Source organism: Gopherus evgoodei, chromosome 8 (assembly GCF_007399415.2).
Source record: "Gopherus evgoodei ecotype Sinaloan lineage chromosome 8, rGopEvg1_v1.p, whole genome shotgun sequence".
In the NCBI taxonomy this organism is placed as follows: Eukaryota; Metazoa; Chordata; order Testudines; family Testudinidae; genus Gopherus; species Gopherus evgoodei.
Genome location: NC_044329.1, coordinates 52,331,126 through 52,343,312, shown reverse-complemented (window position 1 = coordinate 52,343,312; position 12,187 = coordinate 52,331,126). Strand labels below are relative to the sequence as shown.

The 12,187-nt window shown below is 45.4% G+C and overlaps 1 protein-coding gene across 1 annotated transcript in view; it reads left to right on the top strand.

Moving 5' to 3' along the window:
• Positions 1–10,178, top strand: part of COP1 (COP1 E3 ubiquitin ligase) — a 218,303-nt gene extending 208,125 nt beyond the window's left edge. Inside the window, exons 19-20 of the mRNA XM_030571631.1 lie at positions 5,283–5,327; positions 7,954–10,178. Coding sequence (XP_030427491.1) covers positions 5,283–5,327; positions 7,954–7,971 — 63 coding nt within the window. The 3' untranslated portion in view covers positions 7,972–10,178. The remainder of the gene's footprint in view (positions 1–5,282; positions 5,328–7,953) is intronic.
• Positions 10,179–12,187: the final 2,009 nt, after the last annotated feature.

Here is a 12,187-nt window from a genome sequence, read left to right as displayed (position 1 = left end):
CTCCCACCCCCAAGCGACAGGGCAGCGCTCACTGCCTGGCCGCGCCTCCACGTAGGAGCCAGAGGGGGGCCATGCTGCTGGTTCTGTGAGCTGCTTTAAGGTAAGTGCCTCCTGGAGCCTGCCCCCTTCTGGCACACCAACCCCCTGCTTCAGTCCCCTGAACCCCTCTGCACCCTCAACCCCTCATCCTCCAGCCCCACCCCCGAGCCCTCATCCCCTCCCTCACCCCAACCCCAATTTCGTGAGCATTCATGACCTGCCATACAATTTCCATACCCAAATGTGGTCCTGGGGCCAAAAAGTTTTCCCAACCCTGCAGTACAGTATTGGGTCATTCATTTTGCTACCTTTCCCTTAAATCCATCTTTCTGGCTGCAGTAACCTCTGCATCGAAGGTCAGAGTGTTCCTGGTCCTTATGGCCAGACCTCCTTCTGAGTCCTTTTGGCGACAAGGTGTTTGAGATCACACCCTAGCTTTATCTCTAAGGTGATCTTGGAGTTTCACCTAAATCAGTCAGTTACCCTATCAGTCTTCCTCCTGAAGCAACACTTGACTCCAGGAAAGAAGAGGGTACATACCTAGGACATTTCCAGAGCCTTTCTCTGTTACCTGGGCAGAACCAAACCGTTCAGACTGCCTCCTCCTCTCTTTGTGGCTATCTGGGGCTCATCAAAAGGCCAGGCCATCTCATCAAAGGGAATCTCTAAGTGGCTCATGCAGTGCCTTTTCCCTCCAAATGCCAAGACACACTTCACTGGGGCACATGCAGTTTCTTTGGCCTACTTCAGAAATACAGCAGTAGGGAGAAGCCCACTGACTTTTGTCAAACATTGCCTTTGCATGACAGCCAGGTCTGATGCCAAGTGCAAAAGAGCTGGTACTTTCAGTTTTTGACTACTGCTGCTGACATTCCTCATTCCTACCATCCAGAGAGGATACTGCTTGCCAGCCACCTAGACTGGAAGAAAGGTTACTTATCCTAGGGTACGTCCAGACTACCTGCTGTATTGGCGGGTAGCAATTGATTTATCGGGGATCGATATATTGCGTCTTGTCTATACGCGATATAGCGATCCCCAAACGCGCTCCCCGTCAACTCCGGAACTCCACCAGAGCGAGCAGCGGTAGCAGAGTCGACAGGGGAGCCACGGCCATTGATCCCACGCCGTGAGAATGGTAGATAAGTCAAAATAAGATACACCAACTTCAGCTACCCCTCCCCCCCCAAATGTAGACCAGGCCCTACAGTAACTGGTTCTCTGAGATGTTGTAGTCGTGGATCCCACGACCTGCCTTCCATCCTTGGTGTTCAGAGTCCACAGTAAATGCCTTTGATTTGGGAGGGAACTCAGGGGTGGGGTGAGGGTCACTGCCTCCCTGGCCTTTATCTCCTTGTGCAGGAGCTTGTGGTGGCACTGGGCGCATGTGAGGCCTCAATGGACACTGATATTCTGTTGCGTGTGTGAAGTGCATGCACCTCTAAAGTGGGATCCAACACCTCAAAGAATTAGTTACTATCGGGTAAGCAACAGTTCTTTATACGATTCAGTCTGGCAAAGTGGAGGTTCCTGCCCTCATAGTAAGTTGTTGTGCTGCCTTTTGATGGCATCTAAGATAAAGGTCATGGTATGTTCTGGGCATAAATCAAAGAACCTTAATATCGCTTTTATGGCTCCTGGTAAGCAGTAAAATCAACCCTAGAGATGGCACAAACTGGGCAACTTTTTATGTATACGCAGGCAAAAAGATTGATTAAAAACATGTGCATCTGTCGCCACTTGTAAATCTACAGATCACATGCTATGTGAATAATTATTGTTTCACAGCCTGCTTAGGTTTTTAATGCATTGAGCATAATAGCTGTTTTATAGGCAATGCAAAGAGGAAGAGAATTGCTCCTCCAGGGGATAAAAAAGTTACTTAGATTTTGCCCCCATTGAAGCAACCACAGTGCTAGAGTGCTTTGACAAGCAAGTGGCCATTTGTTCAATGACAGACTTGGTGCTAATTTCCCCTGTGTCTGCTCCTGTTTGTCTGTGTGTGCTGGGGATGAAAGCAGCAGATCAATGATTCTCGGACCCAGAGAGGAGTTCTGCTGGAAAAACGGAAAGAGTGAATTACCCTCTGGCATTTTGTTTTATTTAGCTGGTAAAGCAACCCATTGAGCCAGAGCTCATTTACAGTGGTGCCCTGACAGACTGCAGCAGGGTTGCTGAATTACCAGTCATTCACAATACAAACAAGAATCATTCACAACCTACAGTCTTGCACTTATCAGCTCCAGCCCTTTGTACTAGACATTTGATATCTGTTTATGTTCCTCCCTTGTCTCCAAAAATTAGTCAGATATCTCAAAGTAATCTAGTTGTCAGGCATTTGAGTCTCTACATTGTTTCTGTATATGTTTATCAAAGATTTTCCTTAATGACATAAGTGTTCTTGTGATTTGGTATAATGTTCTGATGCTTTACACTGAGAAGTTGTGGCATTCTCAGACAGTGCCAATATCAAGACCATCCTCATATCCAGTGCAAGAATTGAAATGGGGACTTTATAGTTCTTTTTAGGGCATATTTTCTATACAAGTGCTTTGACTTAGAGGGTCACATGTGAGATGCTATCAAGAGTTCTTGCTAATCCTGTAATGGACACTATCCAGGGATGATCAAATCCATTTGTAATGCAGTAGTCCAGTGGTTTACCAAAGAGCAACTACTGTTAGGTAACTAGCTTTTTATGTTGAATAATATACCAGTTTTCTCTCCCTTTGTTTCAAAGCTTGTGATCCTGTAGATTTCAAACCTCACGATGAGACAGTTTGTAGCCTAATCTTGCCATGTGCTAAATTAACAATATGTTCACCTCTGATGCTACAAAGTGCCAGCATCTACCAGTTTTACACACAGCTGGTTTAGGCTAGCTGTTTTCCTCAAACTCTCACACAGAATACAAGTGTGGGTATGTCTACATCTACAATTTTGCAGCGCTGGTTGTTACAGCTGTATTAGTACAGCTGTATAGGGCCAGCGCTGCAGAGTGGCCACACTTACAGCAACCAGCGCTGCAAGTGGTGTTAGATGTGGCCACACTGCAGCGCTGTTGGGCGGCTTCAAGGGGGGTTCGGGGAGCGCGAGAGCAAACCGGGGAAGGAGACCAGCTTCGCCACGGTTTGCTCTCGCGTTCCCCGAACCCCCCTGCAAACCGCAGGGAAGGAGACCTGCTTGCTCGGGGACTCGGGGAACGCGAGAGCAAACCGCAGGGAAGGAGACCTGCTTGCTCGGGGACTCGGGGAACGCGAGAGCAAACCGCAGGGAAGGAGACCTGCTTGCTCGGGGATTCGGGGAACGCGAGAGCAAACCGCAGGGAAGGAGACCAGCTTCGCCGCGGTTTGCTCTCGCGTTCCCCGAACCCTCCTGCAAACCGCAGGGAAGGAGACCTGCTTGCACGGGGGTTCCGGGAACGCGAGAGCAAACCGGGGAAGGAGACCAGCTTCGCCGCGGTTTGCTCTCGCGTTCCCCGAACCCCCCTGCAAACCGCAGGGAAGGAGACCTGCTTGCTCGGGGATTCGGGGAACGCGAGAGCAAACCGCAGGGAAGGAGACCTGCTTGCACGGGGGTTCGGGGAACGCGAGAGCAAACCGGGGAAGGAGACCAGCTTTGCCGCGGTTTGCTCTCGCGTTCCCCGGACCCCCCTGCAAACCGCAGGGAAGGAGACCTGCTTGCTCAGGGGTTCGGGGAACGCGAGAGCGAACCGGGGAAGGAGACCTGCTTGATTACCAGAGGCTTCCTCAGGTATGCTGGGATACCTGCTTATTCCACGGAGGTCAAGAAAAGCGCTGGTAAGTGTCTACACTTGATTACCAGCGCTGGATCCTCTACACCCGAGACAAAACGGGAGTACGGCCAGCGCTGCAAACAGGGAGTTGCAGCGCTGGTGATGCCCTGCAGATGTGTACACCTCCTAAGTTGCAGCGCTGTAACCCCCTCACCAGCGCTGCAACTTTGTGATGTAGACAAGCCCTGTGTAATGCACCTTTTGAAGTGGGGATATTCTGTTCACTGAGATTATTAAAAAAAAAATGCGTGAAATGATGGGATAATTAAGCCAAATTCATCTGAGGATGGATAGCTTTTCTGAGAGAGATCTTTCCGTTTATCTTGCTGCTTCTAATATCAGCTGCTTTTAGACCAAGCAGTTTGGCAGTAAACACTACAATTGCTGGTATTGCATGGCTAGAAAAGAAGGGATGTGGGAAACCATTCTGAGAAGTGTGATTCTGCCTTTGATTTTTTTTTTCAGGGTTCTTCCTCCCTCCAGCAGTGATTTCTTTTAAATTATTGATAATCTCTCTCCTTTTTGTCTTTTTTTGGATCTTTCTCCCCTACCTTGTCTCCTGCCAAAGCATCTGAAGTGGGTGGACTTGAGTGTGTAGGAGACGGCAGGCCCACTTCCATCCAGAGCCTGCAATTTGGGAACTTTTTTTTCCTGGGGATCTACCAGGCTGGTGAAACAGGCCATATAAATAGACAACTGAGGTGTGCCTAGTTTGACTCTCTATACCAGTGGTTCTCAGCCTGTGGACCACTTACGGCCCAATCAGCACACAGCTGCGATATACATAGATAGATAGTGTGGATGCAGTTCCTGGAACACAGTGAGCCGCATATGCAGCCCACAGTGGTAAATAGGTTGAGAACCGCTGCTCTATACATACCTAAGAGAGGTACCTACTTCACATCTCTCTAGCATCCTTCAGGCCAGAGTCCTTTGATTCTCTTCTCTTACTTTTGAACTATTGTATTTTCTGACCCTTCTGATTTGTGTGAGAAGCTGTTGTTGTCCTTCTATTTCATTTTCTATTTCAGATTTCTTGTCTGTTTAATTGGGTACGTTGCCTTAGTTGGAGGTTTTGGGGGTCATGTTAATTATTCAGTTCGGTTTAGTTTAGGCACCAGAGACCTTTGTATACATACTGCCAAGAGATGAGTGATGATTATACTACTTGTCTTCTTCAGAGGCGTATTGTGACGATTAATTTGCATTTGTAATTTACTTTCAAGATTTAAATGTCTGTGCAAACACTAAGGATTGTTGCTTCCTAATTCTTCAAGCTGATGTAATCTTGCAAAATAAGATTTCTGGCCACAAAAGCCCAACAGAAATGGCAAGAGTTCAATTGCTTTGAAATCAGAAAAGTGTTTAATGTCTTTAAAATCAGTCCCCTACTCTATGCCCCTTCCAACCTTCATTGCAGACTCTGATAGCTCCTCTTCTTTTTCAGGAATCCAATGTGCTCATCGCTGCTAACAGTCAGGGTACAATTAAGGTAAGTGATTTCCTGCATCTCCATTTTTAAATGCTTGAAACCATTCTTAGGGAGCAAGGTCATCATAACTCCGCAGCCAGGAGAAGCAGTTAGAAGAGGTCATCCCAACTGTGGGTGTTTGTAGCTTAAGCGATGCATTTGCCTTTGGCACAAGCTGGAGAGGAGAATAAAGCAAACTGAAGGCAGAGAAGCCAAGTTAGGAGGCAGGTGTGGAAAAGATGGTGGCAACTGTCCAGCAGCCACTGTGCCGTTGCCAGTGCTCAGGGCTCTCTGCAGCATGAGAAGGAAACAGACGTGGAGCGGGAAAGCTTGAAACATTTTGCAGTATGTTACCCTTGAGACTAGCCATGTAATGCTGTTGTGTTTTCACATATGATGTGTGTTCCTGTACTAATAGGCTCCATGTTTCATTTGCCACGAAAGCCATTAGAGTTTTGTCATCAATCCAAAAGTGACTGTGGCTTTACTTTAAGTGCAAGACTTTAATTTAATGCTGTGCCGCTCACACACACGCACCTGCATATGCACTCATGTTTGCATGCTAATCTCTGTGGCTATGAGCCACGAATTGAGGAGGCTTTATCTTAACTACTTGGTGTTAGCCCAGCGGTTCTCAAGCTGTGGGTTGCAACGCTATTTTAATAGAGTTGCCAGGGCCAGCATTAGACTTGCTGGGACCAAGAACTGAAGCCCAAGCTCCACCCCAATGCAGGGCTCAGGCTCCACCCCACTCCCAGGGTCACGTAGTAACTTTGTTGTCAGAAGGGGGTCGTGGTGCAAGGAAGTTTGAGAACCCCTGCAGTCCTCTGGCTACTACCACTGAGGTAGGGTGCCTTAATGAATCATGCTCAAATCCAAACTCTCAGCAGTAAGAATTGATGTTCCAAATGATCACATGCTCCACTCACCTTTTTTGATTCCTAGTGCAGGAATCTGTGCCTACAGACAACAGCTTGTAAAACTTAACTGGCTGCCTCTTACATGAAGAGGGTAGTGTTCAACAATCCTTGAACTCGCTCAGAGAGCTTCCCTTTCCCACAGGGACTGTGTGTGGCATGACTGCTAATTAGAACTGCAAACTTACCTTTTAAACTTGAATTTAAAGTCAGATTTCTTAAAATGTCAAAATTTGAGCTCAGTCTCCAGCAAGATAGTAAACAGGACACTAGGTTGATAGCTGTGATTTGGTCTCCTGTTTGCAGGACCTCTCTCTTCACAAGCACTCTGTAAATGAGTCTATCCCTGGCACTTTATCACCAAATGCTGATGCTGATACTCTCTGCTTGTCGACCTTGTTATTCCATGAACCTCAGAACTTGCACCCTTTCCACTTTCTGATTGTCAGAACTACACATCACAGGGCATACCACACAGGCTGGCCCCAGAGCATGATCGGCAACATTAGCCTCCATTGTCATGTAATCCCCTTAGCCCTAGAAGCTTGGTGCCTAAATGGCTTTGTAGTCAAGCTCTAGCCTTTTTCTTGTAACTGTTGATTAGTGTTTCACAATCCATTTTCAAACTTACCCAGAGGTTTCCACCCCTCGAGAGACCTGGGTTCTTTTCCCTTCTGTGCAACCAAGTCACTGTGACCGCTCTAGTTCTCTGGCAAAACCTGACTAGACTTAATAGTCCTGGTATTTTTATGTTACAAACAAAAAACGAGGGAACAGAATAGGAAAAATTTCACCTCTCAGTTCATTCTTATTAATCAGAAAGAAGCCCCCACCCCAAAATGCCCCAGTGCTGTGTGTGGTTAGGTTTTTTTTCTTTGCAGGGCATTTTTAACTGTTCGAGTATTCTGAGTTAGCTCCCTGGTAACCCCTGCTGCAGTAGTATGTTGCACCTGCCGCCTTTTGCTCCTTGGTGATTCATTTAGTATGGTTGTAATTTGTTCATTACTTCAGTCACTTCCCTGTTAGTAAAATTGGTGGCATGCATGGAGGCTTATGATATCCTTAAATGAATCCAGCAGCCGGGAAAAATTGGTTGTAAAGAAGAGATTTTGCACATACACCTAGCTTGCTAATAAATGAAGATGTGAAGAGAAATGTGTAAACAGTGACAGATATTAGAATTCTGGTATTGCCTTTTTTAAGTGGTGGTCAGTGGGATGGGACCAGGTTTTTGTTTAGTTTTGGTTTGGTTTGCTTTTTTTAGGTTTAGGAAGAATTAATAGGAACTCCACTGGTTGCTCAGCAGATGAGTACCCACGCAGCGCTGTAGAGTGTGCAAATTGTATCCTGCTGGGGGAAGTCCTGCGTTCCAGGACCCCAGATCATGGTGCTATCAGAGCTTGGAAGAGTTAGTTCATGCACGTCTGAACAAAAGGGTGTGCTGTCTTCATCAGTGCACCAGGAAGACACCAGATTGAAAGTGCTCATTAGGAGCAAAGAAGATAAGAGGTGATTGGACAGTCTTGCATCATGTTGTGATATATCAAAACATAATGCATGCCTTTCGTTTTTTAAAATGGCATACAAGGCCATGCAAGACACTACTGTATGCTGATGAACAGAGAGTAAGGGCGGCAGAGAAAGGTCAGCTCACCTCCTAGTGATGTAGGAGATAATGAACACAGTAAATCCCTGTTCTAATTGCTTGTTTGCTCCCATTTTTTAACCAGGTACTGGAGCTGGTATGAAGTGTTTTCTCTCAAGGCGTGAGGTACTTGGTCCTGCTGATGTGCTACAGCTTTCATTTGGAATCTTTAGTGGGGCAAGAAACCGAAACCACCTTGATATTCCTCTCCACAGCCATCATGTTTGGGTTTTTTTTTTCCATTTATGGACGCTATAGGACCTTTTGAAACACAGGGAACACCAGTGAACTGTCTGCCATCAAGGTTAACTCCACAGACTTTGCTGCTGCTTGTATGGTTGTCTAATTTTTATGATAGGGAAACAAATTCTTTTAAATAAAAGCAAATAACAAAAAGGAATAATAAAGATTATTGAGCCACAAGGTGAAGCTGGAAGATTCTCTCTTGTTGCATATGGGAACAGATTTACTTGGGAAGGGAGCTAACAGGACCACAGAAGGGTTGTACTATGGAATCACACACTTCTGGGTTACCTTACCTGGCTTTTCCTCCATCCCCACAAGGGAAAAAAAATCTCTTTAGCCTTACCTGAACATTGAAGCAGTTTGCTTTGAGAGCAGAGCATAAGATGTATGTGGTTTAGTTGTGTTTTGGTTTTTTAGATGCATTCAGTGTTCATGAAAATTGCCAGGTTGACAGTTCTGGAGACTGAAGTCCTCCAGATACAACAGGAAGGTGGCAGCTTCCCTCTCCCCCTGCCAGTATGCCTCAACGCTGACCTGGAGGGACTGCTTGTGTAAGGACGGGGTCATTCCGTCTGTGCTCACAAAATCCTTGGTGCCTCTGCAGCTTGCCAACAAAACAAGGGTACCAACTGTGACGTGGACATCTGTTGACTGCGAACTGGACTGACTCACTAAACTGTTTCTCAAAGGGCACCAGACTGCCATTAGCTAATGACTTCTTGCACTGCTCAGTGGGGCTGGATTTGAATCATTCAGCTAGAGGTGAAAGGCTCCAGATCCTGTTGCCAGAGCCCTGCTGTGTCATCCACTCTGCCACATGGCCTGTTGTTTGTCCCCAGTTCATATCGTGGGGAAGCCAAGCATTTTGAATGTTGTAATGAGGGGGGAATTTGATTGATTGTAATGTGTTTCAAAGCCGTGATCCAGGAGCTTTATTTTTAATAACCAGGCATACACTTAATTGTACATATGGAGAGGGGGAATAAACCATGAGGCTGAGTGTTGTTACTGTGTGAGGGTTCAAGAAGAGAGATCACATTATCATGCATGACAATAATAACAGAGCTGCAAGTACCACTACCCCAGTGTAAGTTTAAAGTTGAATTAGAAGGTATAGCGTTTTATCTGTTTCCACTCTCATCTGCCTGAAGAATTGCTGTGTGCATAGTGACACCAGATGGAAATGTTTTATTTACAAACATCTCACTTGAATTCACTTTGGTCCCACATTCAGCTTGTCCCTTTCAGTCTGGGAGTACCACATGGGTGCTGGGCTTCACTTGGTAGAAGGGAGAGCTTAACATTCCCTCACATCTCATTTGGGAACTAGAGTTGCCTGGCTGTGAAAGGCATTCTAGCTCATCCAAAGATTAATGGCTTGGTTGGAGCTTCCTGGAAGGATGAGGTGTGAGATCCTTGTGACCCCGGTTCTAGGGACAGAGAGAGAGTGTAAATGTGGGCTTGAGGTTAAAGCAAAAGACTGAGAGTTGAGCATTGTGAAGTCTAATACTGACTGCCATAGGTGTCTCAAGTGACATTTGGTGAGTCACTTAACTTCTCCGCATGCCAATGATATCCATTGCTGAGGGTGAGACGTGCTAGCCATAACTGATAGGAGTTGTGAGGTTTACTAGCGCTAATTTGCTTATAAAGTGTGTTGAAAATCCCAACTGGGAAGATGGCTGTAGATGAACAAAATTACTATTGTCGTCCTTAGGATTGCGTCTGGCAGGGAGGAGATGATGATGGTCCTTGACTCCAAATGCAATTTGGATGTGGTTTCTCAAGTGTTTTGTTTTCTTCCCTGGCTTCAGGGGTGACTGAGCAGGGAGGAAGGGAGAGTGTTCAGCTGGGGAAGGACCAACCAGAACCAAGAGGGAGCATGACAGCAACTGCCCCACTTAAGGTGCCATCTTCAGGTCTCAGCCATATGAGCCATGGGAATCAGCATGGCAGAAGGAAGTTCAAATGGCACCCCTGGCTGTGGGCATTTCCTCTGTCACAGGGTTGGTGCGCGTGAAATGCCCAGCAAAGCAGCAACTCTTGATTTGCATTTTGCTGCTTTTAAAAAAAAACACAATTATTTTGCAGGTGAGTAACTACTTCCAGATGTTTTTCCCAGACTCATCTCTATCAGGGACACATTTTTTCATTGATTTCCCCAATTCAGTATCTTATCCCAGGTGGCTTTGCATAATTGTCAGCTGTAATGCCTTATATTTAGCAAAAGGGTTTTCTTGATGTCTGATTTGGTGGTTGGTGTGGCGGCCTTTGCTCTTAAGTTCAAAAGGTAGGAAACCTCTGTCATTTTGCAAGTGGATTTTCCCCAAGCTCCGTTTTGATGGGAGTGTTTTCACAAAATAGCTTTTTGGCACCTGTGATTTTCTTTAAAGAGGTTGCCATCAGCAGTGAGTGTGTAACAATCTGTTGTTTTGAAGAAGTAAAACCCCTTCCCTGCATTTGGACAGCAGGGAACATAGGATCAGCATAGGTCAAAACTTGGTTGTACTTCACCCAGCTCTGTGCCCAAGCAGCCATTCTCGATAGGTGACATTACACCTCCCTTTCCCCTCCCACACATTGAAAATCTGTTGCTGGGTTTTTTAATTGAAAATTGGTCTGGTGAGGTGGAGATCTTAAAACGAGAAGCAAAATACATACCATGTATGCTCTGAGGCTACTTTGTGAATTAAATGGAAAACAGTTTAACTTTAAATTCCTTGTTTTTAAGTTTCCATTCCATTTAAATCAAGATAAATGCACATTCAGTGTCTGGCTCTAATCAGAAGCACAGCAATTTGTAAATGGAGTGATGCTGTTGCTTTTGGAAGATGTTCTCTGCTTTAATCCCTTTAATGTTCTTTTCTCCAGATAACCTTTCTATGTATACATGTCATATTATTTACTATAAGCTTTGTTAGCAGCATTTGGCTAAAGTTCTTTTGTATCTGTGGTATTGCAATCTGTTTCTAAAGCCCCTTCCTTCTCTGAGGTCTGTAGCCTAGTATGGTGTTATGAGGCCAAGTAATAGACGTAAATGTTTGTATTATGGTAGCACCCAAGTGTCCCAGTTGGGACCCTTGTGCATGGTGCTGTATAGATAAAGAAAAGAGGTGAGCCTTGTCAGGGTTGAATCTGTAAATGTCTAGGCACACCTGAGATGCTGGGACAGCTTCCACACAACATGCCTTTTAGCCACAGTGCACTCTAGTACAGACACTCCCTCTGGTAACTTTGTGTAGTAGTGTACAGCTGCTAGTATAGACAGGGCTCAGGCATATAACCAGTGTGTCGTGAAACCCTGTTAGGAAGTTATGGCATGGAGACAGAAATGCCTGAAGGCTGCCTATTCTAGCAAACAGGTATGCTATGTATACATGTATCACTAGTGTATACAAAGGATGTACTCTGTGCGTGTATATGCGCGCGCGCACACATCTTCCAGCATATTGACAACAGTGGTGTATACATTTACCAACAGACATTCCAAAATAGGCTGTGGACTACCCCATCATAAAGGGTTGAACAGTTCAAATGCAAAAGGCTACCCTACTCCAATGAAATGCTGTGAAAGCAATCTAGAGATCTATTGTTACACCTGGAAATCTGTTTGCTTTGTAGTCCCCTTTTTTGAAAAAGCAATAGTTTTGGGGAGCCCACTGAATTACTTTGACTATAAACTAACGTGCATCCCCATAGATGGTGTGTTAGTAAATTCTCTCTCATAACAAGCAAAAAATTCAAAATCCTGTGCAGCAAGCCAGCCTCCTTTGTGGAATAAGTGAACATTCATTTACTAGTCAGAAGAAGGATGCTTCTGAGCTGAAAGAAGTTCGTTGCAAGAGGGAATGTGAAGTGATGGTCAAGGGGAAATGTCAATTAGTGACGATATGTCACGGCTCTTAGACCATGAGCGTGGACCAGATATTAATGCTGGTGTTTTGCCACAAAGTGCAAGATCCATGTTTGTTTAGAGTAATTGTATTGAACTATGGAAGGTCCATAAAGACTGCAGCAAATTATCAGAAAGGAAATTCTCTTACTCTTCCATCACATTTCTGTGCATACAAGCG